Source organism: Lathyrus oleraceus, chromosome 4, assembly GCF_024323335.1.
Source record: "Lathyrus oleraceus cultivar Zhongwan6 chromosome 4, CAAS_Psat_ZW6_1.0, whole genome shotgun sequence".
Classification (NCBI taxonomy): Eukaryota; Viridiplantae; Streptophyta; class Magnoliopsida; order Fabales; family Fabaceae; genus Lathyrus; species Lathyrus oleraceus.
Window position 1 is genome coordinate 135,703,771 of NC_066582.1, and position 27,611 is coordinate 135,731,381.

A 27,611-nucleotide genomic window follows, 5' to 3' on the forward strand; every position below is an offset into this window, starting at 1 on the left:
GTTCACGTGGAGTTTCAAACCTAGGAACTACTCTGCAGCAACCTTCGGGCAGCCCTGAGAAGTTCATTCCGCCTCACGCAAACCCTAAACGTTGCTTCGCCAATCCGGCCTTGTCTTCCAATTTTAACAGGTCTCTCATCAGCTTGGGAGAATCTCAGGGTCGCTTATCCTTTAATTGCTGTAACTTCGGATCTTGATCCGTGTGGTATTTTACTTCTTCCCTTTTATTTCTACTGTTTCTTAGCTGGAAGACCTCGATAGGAGGCAATGTTTGAGCCCCTTGGCGGCATCTTTTCTATTTCAAGATATATGTTTTGTGTGATGTGATTGTTTCCCATAGGATGCGAGGCTTCGCATAGTCTCCCGTTTGCATGCCAATTTAGGTAGCACTGTTCCTCCGCCTAGGACTTCCTTTTTGCATGCGCGTTCCTACAACGCAAACAAAACCTAAAACCCAAAGCAACACGTTTACTCCTTCTACTACAGGCGAGTAAGTCTCCAAAGGTCGAGCATCCGGTAGATTGCGTAGTAACGTTGTTCACCCCGTAACATAATCCATAACCCCGTAGTTAGTCGAACTACGGCTTGCTCTGATTCTCATTCCAGATGAGATACGTAGGCATAAGACGCGATGTCTTAGCGAGCACAATTACCCCCAACCCATAGGTCAGCCGAGCTACGAAGACTCTGATTCTCATATTCAGATGAGATACGTATGCAGTGGATGCGACATCCGCGCGAGTCATTTCTCTTAACCTTTTTAGTAAATAGCACATTAGGCAAAACCACACCCTTTAAACAGAAACCGCATAAGTGGATCCCGTAGAGTACTACAGATGCGTAGGGGTGCTAATACCTTCCCTTCGCATAACCGACTCCCGAACCCAAGATTTGGTTGCGAGACCTTGTCTTTTTCTTTCCTATTTTCAGGTTTACTTCGAGCGTTTCCTTTCCCTCCTTTGGGATAAATAACGCACGGTGGCGACTCTCCTGTCTTTTTTCTTCGCCGGTTATTTTTTCAGGTTGCGACAGCTGGCGACTCTGCTGGGGACTTTAGAAGTTGACCTCTTGCTGGTCCATCTTCCCTAAGCGAGTCCCTCCTAGCTTGTGTGTTTTCTTGTTTATTGAGTGTTCATTCTTTTGTGCAGTTACTTATTTGCCTAATTGCATTCATGTACATATGTTTGCTGTATCTGCTGCTGTTTGTTTGTTTGTTGGGATGGGGTGTTCTACGAGAGATAAGCCCATTACCCAGGCTTGAGTGTACACACAGGTTTTAAAGTGGATGTTCATGAGGCTTGCGTGGCATGTTGCTGCGTTAAGTCGTTCGTGAAGAACCACACCCAGACGAGGTTTCTCTTGGATATACTATGTCCTACGGATGTTCCGTAACGACATAATATTCCCCTAGAAATTGTCGACTCTGGTGACCATTTCCCGAGAACTCAGTCGAGGCCTCTCCTCCGAGACGTGATTATGTTAGCTCTGGTGGGCGTATTCTCGCTGATCAATCCGAGGACCCCGAGACTGGGAACTTGCTTTAGGATGTCCTGTTGAGGGGAGTCAGTGGAGGTCTTTTATTCCGTAATAATGCCAAACCTTCAGTGGTAAACGTATTATTCGCGACTGAAGGGCTGAAGTTGACGAACTTCTGTTCTTAGAACCTACCAGTGAGGGGCGGGCTAAATTCAGGAAACCTTAACCTCCAACCAACCCGGTTTTCTGGAGCAGTGCTTTGATCTCGTATTATATTCCTCAGTGGTTTTCTCTTCAGACAGTGCAACCTGACAAATGCTCAAGCAGATACAGCAATCCTGATTGACACGCCGCTTCATTGCATTCACATCATCACATCATTTGCATTCATATCATTTAACACATGTTTATCCATTTCTAGGGGGTTTACATCTTCTTCTTGATTCCGGTCGGGGTTTTTTTTCTGGTTCTCTTAAGATGGATATTGGCAGAAAGAGACTCGTCGCCTACAAGTTTCCGGTGGTCTGTTTGGAGCCCATCCAACAACTGATGAAGTTAATGGATCCTGGTTCTCTAGAAGGATTCCGAGAGGATTACGGTTTAATTCTAAGTTTCGTCGCGGTTCTTTCCAAAGATCAACATGATGCTCTCTTCACACTACTGCAGTTCTATGACCCTCCATTAAGGTGCTTCACATTCCCGGATTATGTTTTGGTCCCTACTTTGGAAGAGATTGTCAGTTTTCTCAGAATTCCCATCAAGTCACAGTTGCTATTCTACAGCTCGGAGTGTCTGCCCGATCTCAGAATGGTTGCTTCAACCACATATTTGAGGGAATCAGTTTTGAAGGCTAATATGTGTCAGAAGGGAGAAGTTAACGGTTTTCATCTGAGTTTCTTATTGGGAGAAGCAAAGAAGAAGCTTGAAGATGGTGACCAGAGGGGTTTCAATGCTGTGTTGGCTCTTTGTGTGTATGGGATTGTCTTGTTCCCTAATGTCGCCAAATTTATAGACGTAGATGCCGTACGCCTCTTCGTGTTGGGAAATCCAGTGCCGACCTTGCTGGGAGATTTCTTTCATTCAGTGCACCATAGGAATAAGAATAGAAAATGAGGATTGTTGAATTGTTGTGCGCCTTTGTTCTATAAGTGGTTCAGTTCTCACCTACCCAAGTCAGGAGCATTCATTGATGTCAAGGACTCGTTGAGTTGGTCAAAGAGATTGATGGGGTTGAGAGCTGAAGATATTTCTTGGTGGTCTGACCGGAGTTTGCTTCGGGCAGATATTATTCACAGTTGTGGGAACTTCCCGAATGTTCCGTTGGTAGGAAGAAAAGGAGGAATCAACTATAATCCTTCTCTTGCAGTTAGACAGTTTGGATATGCCTTAAGAACTCCGCCGGTGGAAAAGGATGTGGAAGAGTCTCTGTTTTTCCATTCTTCGCCTGATTTGACGGTATCCCGTAAGGCAGCTGAGGCCTGGCTCAAGGTGATCAAGAAAGGAAGAATTGTTCTTGGGAAAGGAGATTGTAGAGCTTACCCTCAGTATGGAGAATGGCTTCAAGGAAGAATCGAAGAGTTTGGTCTACCGTTTCCTATTGAAGAACCCTTGTATTCACCTACTCTCGAGCAGTCAGCAACGGTGAGCCGAGAGGAGTATGACAAGTTGAAGAACACCACGGAAGGACTTCAAATCGAGAACTCGGAGTTAAGGGAGAAATTGCAAGACTGTATGCATCGATTCCATGAGTCAGAATATCAGAAGGAGGAAGCCGTCAAATTGCAAGAGGAAGCCGAAAGGAAATTTGCTGTGGAGGTGAATTTCTTCAGGAAGACAGACGAAGCCTTGAGATCATCCAGTTCTGAGTTGAGGCGAGTCAAGCAGCAGTTAATGGATGCTCATGGTAAATTAGCTGGGTGGCAAGAGCGATGGGATGCATTTTCAACTTCTCGGAAGACAAAGGAGGAAGAGACGGTGGCTGAACTGACTGGTCAGATAGAGAAATTGAAGACTTTGCTGAAGGGGAAGAACCATGAGCTGCTGTGTACCCGATCAACTAATGGTTATATCACAGATCAACTCAATGAGGCTCAAGGATATATCGAAGAACTCAAGACGCTGGCAAGTTTGAAGAAATCCAGACTTGAAGAGGTATTTGGAGAAGATGATGGGAATTACTACAGAGAACACATCAACGAACTGGATAGGATCATTCGCAAGAGGAATCTGCTTATCCGGCGTTTGACAGAATCTCCAGAGCATCCTGACACGGTGGCGCTACTGGATGAAGTGAGGAACGGTCCTTATGGGTTGCATACAGGAGGCTGATTTCTGATTTGCTTGTTCCTCTCTTTACTTACTGCTTTGGTGTTATGTAGTGATGATCCACAGGCTTGTTGTGGAGATCCTCCTTTGATGTATTTTTGGCTAAGACCCTTTCCTTGAACTCATTTGTATGATGGTTTCCCTTTATTACATCTTGATCTCAGAAGTTTATCCATGACTCGGCCTTCTTGCACTACCCACCTGATGTGAGACTGGAATCAAGGGGGTAGAATACCTTTTGGAATTGATAAACATGTCATTGCATTTACATATTCATTGTCATATCTTGCATAACAGGTACCGCTGCGGTGTTCTCATATTGTTTGGTGTTCTATTAGCAGGATAGCTGACTCAGGCATTCACCGATACGGTACCCGGAGGAATCAACAGAGAGCAATGGAAGGTGTACAAGCAGAGCTCGCTGAGATGAGGGCCCGCATGACCCAATTCATGGATGTGGTTCAAGGGGTGGCTCAGGGACAACAAGAGCTCAGACAGATAATACAGGGGAATTCCCCTGCTCAACCAGAGACAGTGACTGATCCTCCAGCTGGAGAGGTTAACGGACCCAGTGGACCAGGGCCTATCCCGATCCCGCACGCCAACCCCGGTCAACAGCCCGTTCATGATGATCAGGACAATCAGTTTCCCCCACTTCAGGAAGACTTTGGCATGGGTCATGGCGTAGACCCCATGTTCAGGAGATTGGAAGAGAGGTTGAAGGCAGTGGAAGGACAGAATCCTTTGGGAGTAGACGTTGCTGACTTAGGGCTGGTCCCAGGTGTGAGAGTGCCACCGAAATTCAAAGTCCCGGTCTTTGACAAGTACAAGGGCAACTCTTGCCCCAAGACTCATGTGCAAGCCTATTTCCGTAAAATGGTTGCATACTCTGATGACGAGAAGCTACTTATGTACTTCTTCCAGGACAGCCTAGCTGGGGCATCCTTGGAATGGTATATGAGGCTGGACAGAGCCCACATCCGTTGCTGGAGGGATTTGGCGGAGGCCTTCGTGAAGCAGTATCAGTATAATGCAGACATGGCTCCGGACAGAACTCAACTTCAGAATCTGTCTCTTAAAAGCAATGAGTGCTTCAGGGAATACGCTCAACGCTGGAGGGAGACAGCTTCCCGTGTTCAGCCCCCTATGCTGGAGAAAGAAATGGCCAACATGTTCATGAATACGTTGCCTGGACCTTATCTGGAGCGTCTGGTGGGGTGCAATGCTTCCAACTTTGCTGATGTGGTCTCTACCGGAGAGAGGGTGGAGAATTACCTGAAGACCTGCAAGATCCAAAGTGGAGGAGGATCTTCGTCAGGGGTAAAAAAGTCGTTCGTTGGAGGGCATAAGCAAAGAGAGGGGGGAGTGAATTCTTTGGCTTCCTATCAGAATAGAGGTGTTAGAAGGAATAATTTTCAGAATTATCATCAACAACCGTATGTTGCGGCGGTGACCATTCCAGCTGCAGCGCCACTACAACAACAACCACCGCAGCGTCAACCAGCTCAGTATCAACAGCAGCAACAACCGGGTAACAGACCCGCTTATCAACAGAGACAAAGGATGATGGACCGGCGTTTCGACACTATTCCAATGTCGTACGCCCAGTTGCTTTCTAGTCTTCAACAACTACAGCTTGTGCAATTACGCACTCTGGCTCCTCCTGTTGGTAGACTTCCGGTGGGTTACGACACCAACGCTAGGTGTAGCTTCCACTCTGGGGCACCTGGCCATGATATTGAGAACTGCAAAGCTTTTAAGCACGTAGTTCAAGACCTCATAGATTCAAAGGCCATCGACCTTGCACCGGCTCCGAATGTCGTTAACAATCCCATGCCGCAGCATGGTGGTGCGAATGTTAACATGGTAGAGGGAGAAGCCAAGTTCATTAAGGATGTGTTGAAGTTGAAGACTCCATTGTTGGATATCAAAGGATGCTTGCTAAAGGCCGATGTTTTCCCCGGTTGTGGGAAGGGTTGTTTGGATTGTGCTACTCAGGGCGGAGGTTGTTTGAAGCTACAGCAGGGTATCCAGGCCTTGCTCGACAAAGGTATCCTCCAGGTTGAAGATTTGTCTGTCCAAGGGTCTGTGGAAGAGGTTAAAGCGGGTGCCTCTATCTCATCCTTTAAGCAGGCACGAGCCGTGGTGGATTCAGGTATTGCTTCCGGTTGGGGGCGTCTGTTGGAATTACCAGTGAAAGAGGATAAGTTCGGGATTGGGTACCAGCCAACTCTGACTTCTACAACTTCAGCACTTCAGACTCTTCAGGGGCCGATCACTTTCTCCAGTGCTGGCATCATTCAGTATGGTCAAGTCTCTACTGTCAACGAAGAAGATGGGGATAGTGACTGCGACATCAACAACTGGGTGCGTCCGAGGATCCCGGGCGAAGTCATCAACAATTGGTCTTCTGAAGAGATTATTCAAGTCACTCTTCTTGAAGAGTAATTTTCTTTGTTTATTCATGCATATCCAAGTCTTACGTTCCACCCAGGGCGTAACGACTCATTGTAGGGCCCGTCTATGTGACACTTGCATTTTTTTTTTTATCATAAATAAAGGACGTCTTTTCGCATTCAAATATTTCGTTCCTTGTCTTTCTATTTTTTGCAGTTTTTCAAAAAAAAAAAATAATAAAAAAAAATGGCAATGTTGTGTTTAGTTTCCACATTTTTTCCCACACTCATAAGCACATACCATCACTCATGCAGATGCACATCACCGGATCCTATTGATAACGGTTCTGTTATGGCTCGCTTCGACTTTGAAAATCCAATCTTTCAAGCTGAAGAAGAGGATGATGAAGATTGTGAACTCCCTGAAGAACTTGCCAGGTTGTTGAAACAAGAGGAAAGGGTTATTCAACCGCATCAAGAGTTTGTTGAAGTGATTAATCTCGGCACCGAAGACGCCAAGAGAGAAATCAAAATAGGGGCTGCTTTGGAAGATAATGTGAAGAAAGGGCTGATTAAATTGCTGCAAGAATACATTGACATCTTCGCCTGGTCTTATCAGGACATGCCTGGGCTGGACACAGACATCGTGGTACACCGCTTGCCTCTCAAAGAAGGTTGTCCTCCGGTCAAGCAGAAGCTCAGAAGAACAAGACCAGAGATGGCTGTCAAGATAAAGGAAGAAGTGCAAAAGCAGTTGGATGCAGGGTTTCTAGCAGTCACCAATTATCCGCCATGGGTTGCAAACATCGTCCCAGTACCTAAGAAGGATGGAAAGGTACGGATGTGTGTCGACTATCGGGATCTGAACAGAGCTAGCCCTAAAGATGATTTCCCATTACCTCACATCGACGTTTTGGTGGATAATACAGCTCAGTTCTCGGTATTCTCCTTCATGGATGGCTTTTCTGGCTATAACCAAATCAAGATGGCACCAGAAGACATGGAAAAGACAACTTTCATAACCCCGTGGGGCACCTTCTGCTACAAGGTGATGCCGTTTGGTCTGAAAAATGCCGGAGCAACATATCAACGAGCTATGGTAACTCTGTTCCATGATATGATTCATCATGAAATCGAGGTTTATGTGGATGATATGATTGCCAAATCTCAGACAGAAGAAGAACATTTGGTGAATTTGCAGAAATTGTTTGAGCGTTTGAGGAAATTCAAGCTGAGGCTTAATCCGAACAAGTGTACTTTCGGGGTGAGATCGGGAAAATTGCTGGGTTTTATTGTTAGCGGAAAAGGGATTGAGGTGGATCCTGACAAAGTGAAAGCAATACAGGAAATGCCTGAGCCAAGAACAGAGAAGCAAGTCCGTAGTTTCTTAGGGAGGTTGAACTACATTGCAAGGTTCATCTCTCACCTAACGACCACGTGTGAGCCAATTTTCAAATTGCTGAGGAAAGATCAGGCTATCAGGTGGAATGAAGATTGTCAAAGGGCTTTTGAGAAGATAAAAGAGTATTTACGGAAACCTCCAATCCTTATACCTCCAGTTCCTGGGAGACCTCTAATAATGTACCTGTCAGTGACTGAGAACTCGATGGGGTGTGTATTGGGACAGCATGACGAGTCTGGTCGAAAAGAGCATGCCATATACTACCTTAGCAAAAAGTTTATCGACTGTGAAATCAAATATTCACAGCTCGAGAAAACTTGCTATGCTTTGGCCTGGGCTGCTCGCCGACTGAGACAGTATATGTTGAACCATACTACCTTGTTGATTTCTAAGATGGATCCAGTGAAATACATATTCGAGAAGCCAGCTCTCACCGGAAGGGTCGCTCGTTGGCAAATGATTTTAACAGAGTATGATATTCAATACACGTCACAGAAGGCCATCAAAGGGAGTATTCTGTCAGACTACCTTGCCGAGCAACCGATTGACGATTATGAACCGATGAAGTTTGAATTCCCTGATGAAGACATCATGTTCCTCAAGATAAAAGACTGTGAAGAGCCAGTTGTTGAGGAGGGACCTGATCCAAACGAAAAGTGGACTTTGTTGTTTGATGGGGCTGCCAATGCTAGAGGAAGTGGAATTGGCGCTGTCATTACAACTCCGAAAGGTGCCCATCTACCTTTCACCGCTCGTTTGACTTTTGAGTGCACAAATAATGAAGCTGAGTACGAGGCCTGTATCTTGGGCATTGAGCAAGCCATTGATCTGAGAATCAAGACTCTGGACATCTTCGGAGATTCAGCTCTGGTGATTAATCAAGTGAATGGTGATTGGAATACTCTCCAGCCCACTCTGGTCCCCTACAGAGATTACACGAGAAGACTGTTGACTTTCTTCACAACAGTAAAATTGTATCATATACCTCGTGATGAGAACCAGATGGCAGACGCGCTTGCTACTCTATCCTCCATGATCAAGGTAATTCGTTGGAACCATGCTCCCAGGATCGATGTGATGCGCCTTGACAGGGCCGCGCATGTGTTTGCTGCTGAACTGGTAGTCGATGACAAGCCCTGGTATCACGATATCAAGTGCTTTCTGAAGAATCAAGAGTACCCTGCAGGGGCATCCAACAATGACAGAAAGACTTTGAGAAGATTGACAGGCAGTTTCTTCTTGAACAAAGATGATGTGTTGTATAAGAGGAACTTCGACATGGTTTTGCTCAGATGTGTGGACAGACACGAGGCGGACATGTTAATGCAGGAAGTTCATGAAGGTTCCTTCGGTACTCATGCCGGTGGACATGCAATGGCTAAGAAATTGTTGAGAGCGGGTTATTATTGGATGACCATGGAATCAAATTGTTTCAAGTATGCTCGGAAGTGTCATAAATGCCAGATTTATGCTGATAAGGTGCATGTACCGCCGAATCCTCTGAATGTGATGGCTTCGCCGTGGCCGTTTGCTATGTGGGGTATTGACATGATTGGAAAGATTGAGCCGACTGCTTCCAATGGGCATCGCTTCATCCTTGTTGCCATCGACTATTTCACCAAATGGGTCGAAGCAGCGTCATTTGTGAATGTCACCAGACATGTGGTTGCCCGTTTCATCAAGAAAGAAATTATTTGTCGCTATGGGATTCCCGAAAGAATCATTACTGATAATGGTTCTAATCTCAACAACAAAATGATGAAGGAGTTGTGTCAGAACTTCAACATTCAGCATCACAATTCTTCCCCCTATCGTCCTAAGATGAACGGCGCTGTTGAGGCGGCAAATAAGAACATAAAGAAGATTGTGCAGAAGATGGTCGTTACGTACAGAGATTGGCATGAGATGCTACCCTTCGCCTTGCATGGGTACCGCACTTCAGTACGTACGTCGACCGGGGCAACCCCTTACTCCCTGGTGTATGGTATGGAAGCAGTCCTACCTGTTGAAGTGGAGATTCCTTCTCTAAGAGTCTTGTTGGATGTCAAGTTAGACGAAGCCGAATGGATTCGGACAAGGTTCAATGAGTTGAGTCTTATCGAAGAGAAGCGAATGGCAGCCATTTGTCATGGGCAGTTGTATCAGAGTCGGATGAAGAGAGCCTTTGATCAGAAAGTGCGTCCTCGTTGTTTCCAAGTCGGAGATTTAGTGTTGAAAAGGATCCTTCCTCCTCAGACAGATCACAGGGGCAAGTGGACTCCTAACTATGATGGACCGTATATTGTCACCAAGGTTTTTGATGGTGGGGCCTTAATGCTTGCAACTATAGATGGTGAAAACTTCACTTCCCCTGTGAACTCAGATGCAGTTAAAAAATACTTCGCATAAAATAGACCCGCTGGACAGTAAAAAGAATAGTCCAGGCAAAAATGGGCATCCCGGCGAACCAAGAAAATGGAAAGGTTCGGGCAAAAATTAGGGATCAAAAAATAAAAAAAGATTGTACACCCGGTAAGTTGAAAACCTGAAAAGGCAACTTAGGCAAAAATGGGTATCCCGGTGGATCGAAAACCCGAAAAGGGCGATCCAGGCAAAAGTTAGGGATTAAGCGAATGACTGCGTTCTGAGTAGCTCTGAATCTCATCTCGTGCCAATGACTGGAAATTTTTGAAGGATAGGAAACAGTCCAATCACTCTTTCAGAAAGCTGATCATCTGGAGGATCTTGAAGACGGGCAAGTCATAGCAGAATTGGAACCCAATAGAAATCCACTTCACATTGCCATTAGATTAATTTTTGTTTTATCTATTGTGCGATTACCTCTTTCCAGGGATTGCTTCTTAATGTAAATGCCTATTCAGAGGCCATTCAATCAATAAAATCATGTTATTCAGTATATCTCTGTTTTCGTTTTCATTTTACTGTTTTGTTTGCGAAAATGACGTCCGAATTTTTGATAAACATTACATCATGACACATAAGGGCTTTACAGGTACATGCTCAGTAAACATTTAAAATTGCTGTAAATTTTGAGTGCCTTGGATCGTCTATTCAGAACAGATACCCTCGGGGCATTTCTTTAAAATCCCCTTGCAGATGATCGTGAATATCTTCCCTAGAAGTCACCAACAGACTTCGGTGTCTTACCCCTGTAGAGCTAATTAGAGCGTTGGATTCTTCAATCCTCAGCAGGTTTCACCACTGTACTTCCCCAAGCGTTTGTTTCAGGACATACACTCCCCAGTAGAGTTGACAGTGCCAGACTATATATCCCCAGCGGAGTTGACAGTGCCAGACTGTATCTTTCCAGCAGAAGTGGCTGCTCCTTAGAGTTCGATGCCAGATCGATAGTCCCAATGCCAGATCCATGGGTTCTTTCCTTGAAGCAGAACCTCGGTACCGTATCAGTGTTTGCTCCCCCTGCTGAGTCATCTCTCGCAAATCGTGGTTGCCAGAACCATTGTAGCTTTCCTCAACAGCAGGCTTCCAATGCCATTCCTTCCCCGATCAGAGTCTCGGTATGGCCAGAACACCGCATGGCTAGTCATCTCCCCACAGAGTTCATTGTGGTGTGTATCTCCTGCAGCCTGGCCAGAGCCCAGAGGATGGTGATCATTTCCCCAACAGATCCCCTTGCCTCGGCTTGGCATTCTACCCAGCATTTCGCATCCCTGCATGTAGAATCATATTGCATTGCATCCTTCCAAATCGCGTAGCATTTCCATTTTCATGGAGCATTACGCCATTGAAAAATTCAAACATATGCATGTAAACATAAAACATTCTCGGTATCCCAAGTGATAAGCTAGAAGTTGTTTCCAGTACTCAGACTGAAGATTGTTCATGACTTAACTTTGTGTCATTGGCCCAGGCGCCGCCTCTATTATCATTCCCTATTTCTGCCGATGCTGACAGGCATGAAGTTTTCCGGTATCCAGACCGAAGTGGCGTTCAGGCCAGTTTTCCGGTATCCAGACCGAAGTGGCGTTCAGGCCAGTTTTCCGGTATCCAGACCGAAGTGGCATTCAGGCCAGTTTTCCGGTATCCAGACCGAAGTGGCGTTCAGGCCAGTTTTCCGGTATCCAGACCGAAGTGGCATTCAGGCCAGTTTTCCGGTATCCAGACCGAAGTGGCGTTCAGGCCAGTTTTCCGGTATCCAGACCGAAGTGGCATTCAGGCCAGTTTTCCGATATTCAGATCGAAGTCCTTTCCAGTATTCAGACTGATGAGCGGCATTCCGGCCATGGTTATTTCTGTGTTACCATTTATTTTGGTATGCAAGTTAACATTCTTTATTCAGACTGACTCTCACCGTACCAGACGGATTCTTCTTTCAAGACCACCTCTTTGCCGATTCTGACAGACATTGTTACTTCATTTCACTTCAGTGCAAATTTTTGGGCTTTTATTGTATTCAATCCCTTGATACCTCGAAAGCACGAAAGCAACTGTCATCTTCCTTCCGGGTCTCCAGTTGATTGAATAGGGGCAACTGTAATACCCCAAAATTTACCCTTCATTTTTTCCAAAAAAAAAAGAAAAATAAATAAATAATTAAAATATAACAAATTATTTTGGACTTGGGTCTCCCTCATTCCAAGCCCACAAGTCCACGAAAATCAGCTATAAATATAAGAGTTTCAATAGGGTTTCAGACACTTGGAAATTCCCTGAGAAATAGACTTGGAGTTCACGTGGAGTTTCAAACCTAGGAACTACTCTGCAGCAACCTTCGGGCAGCCCTGAGAAGTTCATTCCGCCTCACGCAAACCCTAAACGTTGCTTCGCCAATCCGGCCTTGTCTTCCAATTTTAACAGGTCTCTCATCAGCTTGGGAGAATCTCAGGGTCGCTTATCCTTTAATTGCTGTAACTTCGGATCTTGATCCGTGTGGTATTTTACTTCTTCCCTTTTATTTCTACTGTTTCTTAGCTGGAAGACCTCGATAGGAGGCAATGTTTGAGCCCCTTGGCGGCATCTTTTCTATTTCAAGATATATGTTTTGTGTGATGTGATTGTTTCCCCATAGGATGCGAGGCTTCGCATAGTCTCCCGTTTGCATGCCAATTTAGGTAGCACTGTTCCTCCGCCTAGGACTTCCTTTTTGCATGCGCGTTCCTACAACGCAAACAAAACCTAAAACCCAAAGCAACACGTTTACTCCTTCTACTACAGGCGAGTAAGTCTCCAAAGGTCGAGCATCCGGTAGATTGCGTAGTAACGTTGTTCACCCCGTAACATAATCCATAACCCCGTAGTTAGTCGAACTACGGCTTGCTCTGATTCTCATTCCAGATGAGATACGTAGGCATAAGACGCGATGTCTTAGCGAGCACAATTACCCCCAACCCATAGGTCAGCCGAGCTACGAAGACTCTGATTCTCATATTCAGATGAGATACGTATGCAGTGGATGCGACATCCGCGCGAGTCATTTCTCTTAACCTTTTTAGTAAATAGCACATTAGGCAAAACCACACCCTTTAAACAGAAACCGCATAAGTGGATCCCGTAGAGTACTACAGATGCGTAGGGGTGTTAATACCTTCCCTTCGCATAACCGACTCCCGAACCCAAGATTTGGTTGCGAGACCTTGTCTTTTTCTTTCCTATTTTCAGATTTACTTCGAGCGTTTCCTTTCCCTCCTTTGGGATAAATAACGCACGGTGGCGACTGTCCTGTCTTTTTTCTTCGCCGGTTATTTTTTCAGGTTGCGACATGTTGTATGTTCAAGCGTGTGATGCGTTCGGGTATATTTCCGCAAGCTTCAGTGAGAAGCTGAAGTCTAGACATTTTCACTTTAGATGTGCCTTCATGTGTGGTTCTAAGAATTTACCATGCATCTTTGGCCATAGTACAAGTGTTTATTAACCTGAATATGTTTTTGTCAAATCCATTGAATAGAGCATTCAAAGCTTTTGAGTTTCCAAGAGCCAGTTCATCTTATTCCTTAGATCAGTCCTCTTCAGGCTTCAAGTCAGTAGTAACTTTCCCATCTTTTTCCTTCACAATAAAATGTTCCCAATCCTTGATGACAATTTTCCAAGTCTTACTATCCATAAATTTTAGGAATGCCACCATATGTGCCTTCTAATAGTCATAGTTGGTGCCATTTAAGATGAGTGGTTTGTTAATAAATCCTCCTTCCATGGTACCAAAAAGCATCTCCTTGGAGCTCATCCAAAACAGAACAAGGTTCCTGCTCTGATACCAATTGAAAATTTTGGTACACAAATATCAGATGTTGTATGCGATGTCACGAAACTAATATCAGGACTTCTCTCAACAATAATAGTAAATAGGTAACAGATGTCGTATACAATGTCACGACACCATGATCAGGATATGTCACACCATAAACAATTATGCAGATAACAAATATCGTATACGATGTCATGACACCAGGTTAAGAACATGTCACCCCAAAAACAATTAGTGTAAAAAGCAGGAAGTAAATAACACTAGTCAATTGTTAACCCAGTTCGGTGCAATGTCACCTACATATGGGGGCATCCAAGCCAGGAAGAAAATCCACTATAATAATATTAGTTTGAATTTCTAAATAACCTTTGGTCTTACAAAATTCTCACCTAATCACTATCCTTGAAATTTCTATCTAAGACTCTCCTAGATATGAAACCTCTCTCACTTCCCTTCAATCACACAACAGTGATAACAACTGAAAACAATCAAAGAATATAAGACACACTTCCAATGAAACAAAATACACTCTTGCTTAAAAGCCCATGAGTGATTCACAATTACAACTTAATAAACTCAGTCCAATTCAAGTACCAAGGAGATACTAGAATGGCTCACAAATAACAACGACAACTAAACTCTAACAATGATAATTCCCCGCGCAACTTCTCACTTTTCGTAGGTTTAGAATCACCCTTTAAATAGCCACATAATAACATGGGCTTCGGGCTAAAAAATCAGTAGATCCAAAAAAAATTAAATCAAATTAAATCAACTTTGATGTCTCCTTAAATATTTTGACATCTGTTCTGCATAATATTTGATCAAATCAAATCTGATGTCTCCTTAAATGTTTTGACAACCATTCTACAGAATCAAATCTGATGTCTCCTTAAATGTTTTGATATCCATTATGCAGAACCAAATCTGATGTCTCCTTATATGTTTTGACATCCATTATGCATAATCAAATCTGATGTCTCCTTAAATGTTTTGACATCCATTATTCAAAATCAAACTAAATCATATCTAATGTTACTTTAAAATGTCTCAACATCCCTTTTTATGAAACAAATGCACAACTGGAAACGAAACAAGACTTCCTAAAAATAACCTTCTTGGACAGTCAAATACGATAGCTGGATATTTATAGAATCTTTAGGTATCTCATAGTAAAATAAGTCTTCCAAGAAGAAAAACAAAACATGAAAAAATGTCTGATCAACATGTCATGACATCTTGCTCAACATCTTGTTGTGATACATGTTTTAACAAAATTGCCGCCAATCATAAAAGCACAGACCTAACAATAAGAAATAATAACTTAGAGTTATGCATAAGATATTTCAATGTGTTATGATGTTGTAACCTTAATTTGAATCTTCAACTTCCTTTTATAGATGTAAAGAAAGAGTCGCTAGAGGGTGTGAACATAACGAGCAAACTTAGTGAAAAAGCATGACAAAAGAGACGTTGGAGAATGCATCTGATTTGAAGCATTGTCCATTGGATACTAACATTATTCAGAACACCTTTCGAATTACTAGGTATCTATCAAAAGGTAGAGCTGACTGAAGATGTCACACCACTATTCCTTAAGCCTTGCAAAATGAAACCCTAATTGATTCTGTCAAGAAATCTAGGGCTTTGATAAGACAAGTCTGCTTTGGTACAATGTATGGATCAAATGCTCTCCAAGCCTTCAGAGTCTGAGCTGTCATCAGAAGATGGGTCATGAGACCAGAGTTTGAACCTTCAGAGTCTGATGCCTTCAGAGGTTGATGAACCAATTCAGATTCTGATAAATCAGAATCAGACTAATATTGCTTCTTCATATATGCTTTCAATCAGGATAAATTCTATATTTGTGATCCTGCACACTTAAACATATGTTAGCACACCCATTTGATCTTTAAATAATTTGTTATCATTAAAACACAAGAGATATGAACAATCTTGTTCCAACACCATTCTGTTTGAGGAGTTGTGTATTTGTATATTTGTAAAAGACCCATAAGGGGCGACATGAGAAAGGAAAGGCGCAACACATTACCCCAACAACTTCCTAATCGACCGTGTATTAGATCGAGTGCACATAATTTGGATGTGGCGCCCATTTCTTAGTTCAGTCGCAATTCCAAGAGAAATATCGAAGTGATGTGTCCCAGTCCACAACAGTGCAAATAGGGAGTCAAATGGAAGTTTATAATGTTCTCCTGAATAATAAGGATGCACCATCCCATCCCCCCTATTATGTTATTTCTTTTTCATCTTTTCTAATCTCTCATCTTCTCCGCTTTTTATTTTTTATTATAATATTTGTTATATTATTTTATGTTAGTATTTTATGTTTTTTATTCCACTTTTGTCTAATCTTATTTTTGTATATTGAATGAAAAGTTTTTGTCTAAATATGATGAGTTTTTTTGTTATTTCGTAAAGTATGAATGACTAACACAAAATTATGTTGTTCTATATAAGTATATGTATCGTTCAATAAATTTTTTGTAAAAAACTGAACCAACCGAACCAATTCAAACCGCATTGGTTTTATTTCTAAACGCCAACCAAACCAAACCACATGCTTTTTTCTCTTGCGGTTTGGATAATTTTTAACATAAAAACCGTCTAAACCGCACCGCGAACACCCCTAGCAAAATCTATATATAAACAATTGAAACTCATCTCAATTTCACCACAATATTTCATACAAATTAAATTTCTAAAAAAATAAGATCAATAACAATTTTTTTTCCGATTCTATATAATTGAATTTTATCTTAAGTCTCTATAAATATTTCAAAACAAATTTTCAAAAATAAAATAAAATAAATAAATATGATGTATTATCACTAAATTCATCTCAACTCATATATATACAAAATTAAAATCCGTCTCAACATTTGATAGACAGAATTTAAAAAAGAAGCAAAATAAACAATAATAATAGTACATTTTGCCCAATCCGCCTCAATATTTCACATGAATTTGTGACAAAATAAAAAATAAAATAAAAATATTATATTTAAAATTCATATCAAAGTCTATAATAGCATCTTCATTAATTTGGCACATAATTTTGTCTAAGATAAATTTGATAAAAATATAATTAATAATTCTGATTCAGAGATCCATTTCGCGCGTAATCTGATTCAAAATAAATTTCATAAACGCGCTAACAATATAATTAATAATTCTGATTCAGAGACCCATTTCGCGCCTAATTCTGATTCAAAATAAATTTCATAAACGCGCTAACAATATAATTAATAATTCTGATTCAGAGACCCATTTCGCGCGTAATCTGTCAACGTATTCGCGCGAGTTATTAACTAAATTCCATTTACATAAAAACAAGTCATTTTTGATGGTTTTTTTAGTAACATTTTAAATTTTTGCATTGCTATTTTTTGTTTTGTTAAGTAATATTTTTCACATAGTCTTACTCCACTTTAATCTTTTAAACAAGCAACAAAGTAATTTTCATACAAAAATATATTAATAAATTGATAAAAAACAAAAATAAAAATAAAATAAAAATATTTGAATTGTTATTGAAATAATTCACAAAAAAGATAGGTTTATTTTATAGAGGAAAAATAGAGGAAGTGTGAAGTTAATTGTTTGGAAGTATCTAAGGATGCTTGTTCACCAAGTGAAGTTGTGAATTGGAAAACCTAATGGCGTATAACATTAGAATTCCACTCATATTTTTAGTGTATGTTAGTAATTTCTAATATTATTAACCTAAAGTAAATTGAACATAAAAGCCCAGCTGTTATAATCCTTCACAACAGAAACTACTATCCCTCTTCTAAACTCTAAACGCCTCTCTCTCTCTCTCTCTCTCTACCGAGTGCGGACCCACTGGTAACGTGATTCGATATTTTCAGTTCGGTTTTTACACCAAAACAAAACTAAATCCTCTTTCATCATCATCTAACAGGTACAAATTTCAATTTCAGTTTTGATTTCGATTTCAATGGCTACGCCAAATCAAGAGACTATTGATACTTTTATAAGCATCACTGGTGTTTCTGCACCTGTGGCACTGCAAAAACTCGAGGTACTTTTTTTTTTCTTTTTTAGTTTTCCGATTACCGAATTGTTAGTGTTTAGATTTTAATTCATATTGAAATAATAAGTTGATTGAATTTTCTGTGACGGTTTATCTTAGGGTTTTGTGCACTTTAGAATTTCAGTTTTTTTTGTTTAACTACCGATCAATGAGGCTCGATTTGCAGATAACTTTTCTGTTATTTTTTTACTAGATTTGTGTTCTTAAAATGTCTGATACTTGTTGGAGTCACTATAATCTTTTCTGTGATGTTGGATGAATCTGAGGGAATGAGCATAGAATTCTATGATCATTGCTAGCAAACTGCAAAAGCTATTCATTTGTGACTAACTGGAGGAAAATCAGATTCCTCCTTTTAATTTTGCTTTGTTGTCGTTGATTTGTGAATTTTGCTGTGTTTTCAATCCTATCTAACCATTCCACTTTTCTTGTTGTTTTTGGGTAATAAAATTGGGCACAGACAAGTAGCTTCAGCCTTTAGGGATGAATTTAAGTATTTTATCTGTTTTGGTTTGTGGTATTGCTAGAAATCTGGTTTGGAATAAACCAGAATTCTGTGACCAACCACAGATGGGACTATGTTCTATCTGATGTAGTTGTCTCAGATGATTTAGTTTCTTATATCATTGATCAGATGCTTGCACGTGAGCTAGGGATCTCACTCTTGCTGCCTGTGCTATAGAAATTATAGATAATTAATCTGTCACTCTTAGTTAGCTTCTAACTTACTGATAATTGGTTATTACTCCCTCCGGTCCCTATTATGAGACCTGAGATTATTCAATTAACTTAAAATTGAACTTTTACTTGTAATACATACTGGAAGTTTTATTTTCTTATAAAACTAGTGTATAGAGCAAGGTCTTTTCAGTAGTGTTGGAGATGTCTTAAATATATGTGTCTTCTTGATTTGTGAATTTTTTTCATGACAGGAGCATGGTGGCAGTCTTAATGAAGCTGTAAATGCATTTTTTAGCGAAGGAGATAGAAATTTGATGACCAGGTACACCCTTTTTCATGTATATTAGTAAGCAAGTGATCATTTAGAAATGTACTTTGTCATTGTGGTGTTACATTGTCTTTGTATTTCTGACATTGATTGCTGGCTTGTTGTTAATATTTTCAATTTTTGATATTCACTGGTGGCTCGTTGTTAATATTTTCAATCTACAAATTCGTTTTTGTTTATCTGACATTGATTGCTGGCTCGTTGGCACTATTTTCAATCTACACATATGTCTTTGTATTTCTGACATTGATTGCTGGCTTGTTGTTAATATTTTCAATCTACACACTCGTCTTTGTATTTCTGATATTCACTGGTGGCTCGTTGTTAATATTTTCAATCTACACATTCGTCTTTGTATTTCTGACCTTGGTTGCTGGCTCGTTGTTAATATTTTCAATTTACACATTCGTCTTTGTATTTCTCACAATGATTGCTGGCTCTCTTGACAGCTCTGCCACATTTCCTCAAGGGGATTTCATGGACATAGATGATGATCCGCGTGATGATGAAATTCTTAGACCTTCATCTCTTCTATCTTCAGCAAGAAATCTCCATCCATTTTCTCTTCTTGATCCTACAATTGGTAGAAGTATATTTGATACTCATCTTGGTTCAACAAACCAGACACCATTTGTTACACATCCAAGAGAGGTAAGGGAGATTCCAATTGAGGTTAAGGATGGTAGTCAATCCACTCCTCAAGCTGGCCGCACTCCAATCGTCGAAGATGTCACTGGAACTGTTCATGCCCAAGGTTCGGATATACATGGGAGTGTCGTAATAATTGATGATGATGACGACGATACTCCACCTGCTCCGACTCATACTTTGCCTGACAGTAGTGTGATACCTAGTGCTCCCAACTTTGAGAATTTACCAGATAGTGGCAATGACATAGAAGAAGAAATGATTCGTGCAGCCATTGAGGCATCCAAACGGGAGGCTGAGGAAAATTACAGCAATCACGAACTTGGCAGACAAGTTGTATGTTTATTTCTTAATGGAGTTTTTCGGTCTCATCTATTTTTATAGTTTGTTTAAGTTTCTATCCTCCACATGGTGCAGGACTTAAGGGAATCTGGGCCTAACCCAAGGCAAACATTTTTGGAGGATCCTGAGCTTGCCCATGCAGTTTCATTGTCCTTGAAGGTGCACCTTTAATTTAGCTTCTCTTATTCCTTCAGTCATTAACATTGACTTTTCTTTTTATATTGGAAATTTGGAGCCTGAATTGTTTCTAACATAAAATAAATCCAGACAGCAGAGCAAGAAAAAGCAAGACGTGTACAAGAAGGTGATGTTGGAGCACCTACAGCAGGACCATCTAAGGCACCAGCGGTTGAATTAGGGGAAGTATCTTCAAATGGAAGGTAAATTATATTTTTGTTCTGCATGTGTAGCTGCTGCAATAAACTCAGCATTTTCCTTAAAGGCATTTCTCTTGTTACTCTAGATTGCAGGCAGGAAGCTTATCCTTTAAAGATGAAGATGAAGATGTAGATGTAGAGGAGATGCCTTTGGTTAGGAACAGGTCTAGAAATGTATCAGTCAGCTCCACAGCACTGGGCAAAGAGGCTGATTTCATTGGATCTAGCACACTGCCAAGCACAACAATTCAGGAAAGCAGCAGTCCTCCTTCGCAAAATGATGTTTCCTTTCCCTCTGATGAAGTATAGTCCTTCACTATAAATTTTCAAAATGGATAAAACTCTATTCACTTGCTATGTCATCTCAACTTGTACTTGCATCATACTTTCCAATCTTTGCAGTGGGGTGGCATTTCTTCTGTGGAACATGATGAAGCAGTAATGCTTGAGGCTGCAATGTTTGGTGGAATCCCGGAAGGAAGTGGTTATCGCCAAGCTTATGCACCACACGAGTTCATGCAGAATAGGGGTTTCAATCCTCAGCCTGCACCTCTTGCTTATCGCCCACCTTCACCATCATTGGAGACTCAACGCTTGATAAGGGAACAACAGGTGCCAATTATTTCTTAAATAGGTTAAAGTTATAGGTTTAATGAGATGGTCTAATTGTGGCTATTGCTATGTATTTTTATTTGATGCAGGATGATGAATACCTTGCATCGTTACAAGCAGACAGAGAAAAAGAGTTGAAAGCCATAGAGGAAGCTGAGGCTGCTCGCGAAGAGGAAAGACGGAAGGCAGAAGAATCTCAAAGGAAGTTGCAGGAAGAGCAGGTAATAACACATTTGTAACTAACTTCAAGGTTATTATTATTATTATTATTATTTTTTTTAAATTATCCCTTGGATAGAAATCAAATTCAAGTTTTCTGTGTTGTTTCTCATGCCATTTTGCATAAACTGTCAGGAATTGGAAACACATTTAGCTGCCAAAGAGGTCTCTCTACCGCCTGAACCAGCCTCAGGTGATGATAATGCTGTGAATCTGCTGGTAAAAATGCCAGATGGCAGCCGTCGGGGACGTCGATTCCTAAGATCAGATAAGCTCCAGGTAAAAATGCTTGTTACAAACATGCTTGTTTTCCTCCTTTATTCCAGTGCATACTTGTTAAACTGTGTTTGCTCCTGGAAATTTTCAGTCTCTTTTCGACTTCATTGATATTGGTAGACAAATTAAACCAAGCAGTTACAGACTGGTGAGAAACCCCAACTTTTCTTCAGCTTATCATTCTTACTTTAACTATAGATCCCAATTATTCAGGAAATTGACGATTTTTTGGTGTTTGATGTTATTGTTGGGGACAGGTGAGACCATATCCTAGGCGTGCCTTTGGTGTTGGAGAAAGTGCTGTGACACTGGAAGAGCTTGGCTTAACCAACAAGCAAGAGGCTTTGTTTTTGGAGTTAGTCTGATGTCCTGATGCAGAAAGCTAGAAGATAAACTTTTGAAGTCTTTAGTTAGTTTTTCAAAAAATATGAACCAATACACAAAAGAACTTCGCATTTTAATCTGGTTTTTTTGTGCTATATGATGTTATTTACTTATGAATTTAAAGATTTACCGTGTGCTTTTTTACTTGTGATAAAAATATTCTTGGAGAATGAATTATGGAGATTATACAATAGTCTGCAATATCCCATATAATTAAACTATTCATGATTAATAAATTTGCAACCATCTTTTCCCCCTTCAAACAATTCCAAATCCAATTTTAATACACTGGTGTTTTATTGATCTGTATTATTAACAAAAAAATCTCTTTTTAATCAATATAAATATTTATGAATAAATTATTAAAAAAAATTAGCTCACTTTTACAGTCAATTTATATTTTAAAAATAGAATTTAGAGACCAATGAGAAATGACCAAAAGAATTTCCTTAGTACTAGTATATGTTTAGCTTGAATGCTACTCAAGAAAACTTTGGATTGGTTCTTTTCCCACAAATTAGCACCCAATATTCCACACTTTTTTCAATCTAAAACAGATTGAAAGAAGGGAGGGAAATGTGCTCACATGCCAAATAAGTCTTTTATCTTGATAGATTAAAATCCTGTTTGTTATGAATTTTTTAAATAAAATATTCATTTTAAAAATTTTCATTGTTTTGTTACATATTCTCATTTTTTTTAAATTTTAAATTGCTTAAACAAGAATTTTTTTTTGTCAAGAACAAAAATTTATTTGGGTAGCTTTTTTGGAAAATTGTTTTTACATTCGGTTGAATTTGTCAAACAAAATTTATGAGAATTCCATAAGTAATTTAGTATGTAGTATGCGATAACTTTTGTGAGTTATAAAGTTGATTTTTTTTATGCATTACAAATGTGGTTCATACAGTGAAGATTCATGTTTGTTGGAGATAGGAAGACTTGAGTATCAGTAAGTGAGACAACTCACACATCTATCATCTTAAATATTTGTAGGTGAGACAACTCACACATCTATCACCTTAAAGTTTTTGGTAAATATGTGGTGTATCTCTCACAAAAATATGTTGCTATTAAAAAAAATCTCAAATTAAAAAGTAATTCTTCGTATTGACCATTCAAATTGACTTCAACATTGATATCATGAGTCTAGTTCAAGTGAAGAGACCAACTTATTTGTATCTAAATTTCCTACCGGTAGGAGGTGGCCTGTTAGAAAATGTCAACGACACTATAAGTGTACGTGGATAAAAGAGTTTTCATTCAAAGGAGAGCATTGCGAATTGCGAATAGACTCACTTGAGGGAGAATGTTGAAAAAAAATTACAAGTGCAAGTAGGGTGGAAAGTCCCACATTCATTAGGAATCTGGATATTTGACTATCTTAAGATTTTGAGTGAATAAGTGATATGTGTCTAAAAAAAATAGTCCAAAAATTAAAAAATAATCCGTCGTGTTAGATCCCAACAACTTTTATTCTAAAAGCACAAGTTATGAATTAATTGAGGAAATATTATCTTGCATTAATTTTAATAAAAATACATAATTAACTTTTTTTTATTGTCTTTTTAATACAAAATTCTCATAAATTGATTTTTTAACGTACACAAATTAACACTATCGTTAATTGAGATATGTTTGAATATTTTGTATTTTTAACAAAAGAAATTAAGTAAAATATTTTGCTTTAGTAACATATTCTAACTTATTCAAAACATTTGAATGAGATATAAATATTTTTTGAGAAGAGTCTTACCATTTACTATGAAGATTTCTTCTTTGATGAATGAGTCTCAAGAATTGCAAAAAAAACGAAGACTTAGTTTAATACTAAATAATATAATCTTATTTACAAGATTTATGAAAATATTTTTCCAAAATATTTAAGCTCAAATATATTAATTAATATATTTTAATGTAAATTTAGTGTTATCTCCATCCAAAGACGTCAATTCATAAGTAATTTCATAAAGTGAAAATTATGCTCTAGAGAACATGCAGATTCGACCACGAACCATAATGACAAAACACACACCATTCCGAAATATTACTAAAAGCAACGGTCATGTGTAAACGGATATCAGGGAACAACACACTATACACGTCACGTGACATCCCACTTTCATTTTCATCCTATATTTATCCGTACACCAACGGTCATATTTCACCGACATCCATCAACGGTCATATAACCCTTCACCTTCTCACCGTCCGATCCTTATCAAACGGTCCATAGCCATTCCTTTGACCCTCTTCCCTTTTACAAAACCATGCCGTCATCTTGTTTTTCATGTTGGTAATTCAACCCACTCGTAGGACCAGAAAAAAGAAACAACAAATAGTTTTCTACTAATCATGATGGAGACATGAACAACAACCTCAACAACGAGAAGAAGAACAAAAACCTTTGTTCTTTAGAGTAAGTGTGTGTCTGTCTACATGCAAATGCAAATTCTTGATTGCTAGCTTCAACGGTTGCAATGAGGAAGTCTTTCAAAGTTGCTAATATGGGTTTCAATATTTCTCAGGAATTGTTCATCAGCCACGAATTCCAAGGTGTATGTTTCTATTTCTCTTCCCTTTTTCGATTTTTTCATAACTTAGCTCAATTCAAATCACAACACTTTTTAATGAACTTTGTTTGAATCTTTCTGGAATCCGATGATCTTTTTTGTTTGTGCTAGGTTAATCATGTTTTGATTTCTTGTTAATTTATATCAGATTCTTTCATTCTTTCCTGCATATAATAACTATATATTCTTTTGTTATTATCTTTCATTATTATACAATATACAAGTTCTAGCACTCACAATTACAGTCACAGATTCAATTCATTATAGGATCACTCTTTGAATTTTCATTGGATTTGTTTGGATTTTATACATTCATCGGATTCCTTTTTTTATTAATTAATCACAAATTGAATTTCAAAGGATTTTTTTTCACACACACTCACATAGATTCTCACATCACACTGCATTTTTCTCTTCATGCAAATTGAGTTTTAGTGAAAAAAACAAAAACAAAAACTAATTTCTTTCTTCCATACTTGATCATTGAGTTATTACTAAAATTGAGAGAAAAGGGAAGAGAAAAAAAGAAGCAGAAGCAATTGGGGTGAGTGAAAAACAAAGGTTGCAAAAACGGTTAGACGATGTTGGCTGGTTGTTCTAGCTCGACATTGTTGTCACCAACTCACAGATTAAGGAGTGAAGCATCATCAGCACAGTTTCAAGCTTGTCATTTCCAGATACCATCAATGAGCGCACAGAGATTGGATTTACCTTGTAGCTTCCCGAGGAAAGACGGTTCTTCGCGTTCGCAGCAGCAGTTGAGGCCCGCGGGAATTTCGCTGGAGAAGCCTGAAGTCAAGAACAGCAACAACGGTAGTAGCGCGTGTTCTCTGCAGCAGAACATTCGGTTGCCGCCTTTAGCAACAACAGCACAGACATTGGGAGAGATTAAGGATGAGGAGTTTTGGGAGAAGGGTGGGAGGAGTTTGAAGAGGCTTGCAGAACATGGATCTTTGGAGGAGTCTTTTGCAAATAGAGTTAAGAGGAAAAAGGGTAATGGAGGTGATGAGAATTTTGAGGAATCTGAAAGGGATAGTTTCAGTTTGGCACAATTTGGTGCTGGAAACTTTTGGTCTGTTCATAGTTTTGGAGGTTTTAATAACCCTTCACTTCCTTTCTCTTTGAATTGTTCTGGAGATGAGGAAAGGGTTTGTTTTGCTCCTGCTGAAGTGGTTTCTGCACCTTTGCCTTTGTCCAACAATCCTTGGATTGAATCTGCTGTAACAACGATCACCAATTTCGGTGAGGGTAGCCACCAACATCAACATCATCATCATCATGTCAACGAAGGTTCAGTCTCCAATGATTCATCAGAAAGCCAGAGTTTGAGCCTGAGGTTGAATGAGAATGCATCAGAACATGGAGATGGTAATGGTTCAGGGAATCCTTATCAGCATGAAGGCACTGAAGTGGAGACAGGAGAAGAGGATGAAGAAGAGGAGCATCGCGGCTTTGAGCTTTTGAGCTTGCTTACCGGTTGTGTTGATGCTATTGGATCAAGGAATGTGGCCGCAATCAACCATTTCATTGCGAAATTGGGTGATCTTGCATCTCCAAGGGGAACTTCCATAAGCCGAATTTGTGCTTATTTTACAGAAGCCTTAGCCATCAGAGTCACCAGGCTTTGGCCTCATGTTTTTCACATCACTGCCACTTCTCGCGATTTTGACAGGGTGGTGGATGATGATGAAACTGTCACTGCGTTGAGGCTTCTAAACCAGGTTACCCCAATTCCCAAGTTTCTCCATTTCACATCAAATGAGATGCTGCTGAGGGCTTTTGAAGGGAAAGAAAGGGTTCACATTATAGACTTTGACATAAAGCAAGGACTTCAATGGCCTGGCTTGTTCCAAAGTTTAGCTTCAAGGACTAATCCTCCTAGCCATATTCGAATAACGGGCGTGGGGGAATCAAAGCAAGAGCTGAATGAAACCGGAGACAGGCTTGCTGGTTTCGCCGAGGCTTTGAACCTTCCTTTTGAGTTTCATCCAGTGGTGGACAGACTTGAAGATGTGAGGCTTTGGATGCTACATGTGAAGGAACATGAAACTGTGGCTGTGAACTGTGTTTTGCAGCTCCACAAGACCCTCCATGATGGCAGTGGAGGAGCATTGAGAGACTTTTTGGGTCTCATTCGCAGCACCAATCCTACAATTGTCGTTATTGCAGAACAAGAAGCGGAACACAACGAGGCGAAGCTGGACTCAAGAGTCTGCAATTCGTTGAAACATTACTCGGCGCTGTTTGATTCGATTGATCACAGTGGCCTTCCACTGGAGAGTCCAATGAGGATGAAGATAGAGGAGATGTTTGCTAGGGAGATAAGGAACATCATTGCTTGTGAAGGAAGGGACAGGTTAGAGAGGCACCAGAGTTTTGGAAATTGGAGGAAGATGATTGTGGAGCACGGAGGGTTCAGATGCATGGGAGTGACTGAGAGGGAAATGATTCAGAGCCAGTTTCTATTGAAGATGTATTCTTGTGATAACTACAATATTCAGAAGCAGGATAATGAAGGAGCAACAGCACTTACTTTGGGTTGGCTTGATCAACCTCTCTATACCGTATCTTCTTGGGCACCGGTCGATGTTGCTGGAAGCTCATCCTCTTTTTCTCAGCCAGCTTGATTGATTCATTGCCGCGCGGATTTTATTTACTTCATTCATACATTGTTTTCGAAGACAGATATATACAGAGACAAACAACAAAAGGGTAGGAAAATTGTCATTGTTATTATTATTCTTTCATTCTTTGTTGCAGATAAGATTTACTAGTTCAAAGAGTAGAGTTAGTGCAATTTGTTTGTATTAATACATCAATACTAGTTTCTGTTGTTAATTTTACAGTCAGATTTCTAGATATACATTTGAAGTCAATTTCGACTCATTATTTCGTTGTTTATGTACTCATTCTATATGAAAGTGAAATGAAATTCATTACAATTCATTATTCATTCTAAAGTCCTTGTACTATTTGTATAGAACATTGAACAATTCATGATTTTATGAGTCTAATTATAAAGTGAAGAGTATCTATTTTTACAAGTTTTTTCCTAAAGTACTCTAAAAAACATTGAGTTATTGATTTTTTTCTCACTTTTCTCCACCTCCTTGCCATTGAGTTATTGAACAGTATTTTTTTTCTCTTCTTTATATCCCTTTTAAAAATTTCTCTTCAGAAAATTTTCATGCCTCTAGCTTGTACATTTCTAGGCAGTACTACAAAACATCTTAATAAGAGTCATCTAATTTGCAACTCATCCAATATGACTCAAAGGAGATGATTTTAGTTT

General features: G+C 39.9%; 2 protein-coding genes across 2 annotated transcripts; both read left to right on the forward strand.

The window, feature by feature from the left end:
• The first annotated feature begins 17,639 nt into the window (after positions 1-17,639).
• LOC127074080 (plant UBX domain-containing protein 8) lies at positions 17,640-21,939 on the forward strand. The gene is made up of 11 exons (XM_051015360.1): positions 17,640-17,867; positions 18,812-18,882; positions 19,338-19,872; positions 19,954-20,037; positions 20,146-20,258; positions 20,342-20,558; positions 20,658-20,867; positions 20,957-21,088; positions 21,222-21,365; positions 21,454-21,510; positions 21,620-21,939. The coding sequence occupies exons 1-11, from the start codon at positions 17,784-17,786 to the stop codon at positions 21,725-21,727; spliced, it is 1,755 nt and encodes a 584-aa protein (XP_050871317.1). The 5' UTR covers positions 17,640-17,783; the 3' UTR covers positions 21,728-21,939.
• A 2,035-nt stretch (positions 21,940-23,974) lies between these two features.
• On the forward strand, positions 23,975-27,272 carry LOC127074081 (scarecrow-like protein 28). Its single transcript, XM_051015361.1, has 2 exons — positions 23,975-24,165; positions 24,275-27,272. Exon 2 carries the CDS (start codon positions 24,901-24,903, stop codon positions 26,944-26,946), a length of 2,046 nt encoding a protein of 681 aa, XP_050871318.1. The 5' UTR covers positions 23,975-24,165; positions 24,275-24,900; the 3' UTR covers positions 26,947-27,272.
• Positions 27,273-27,611: the final 339 nt, after the last annotated feature.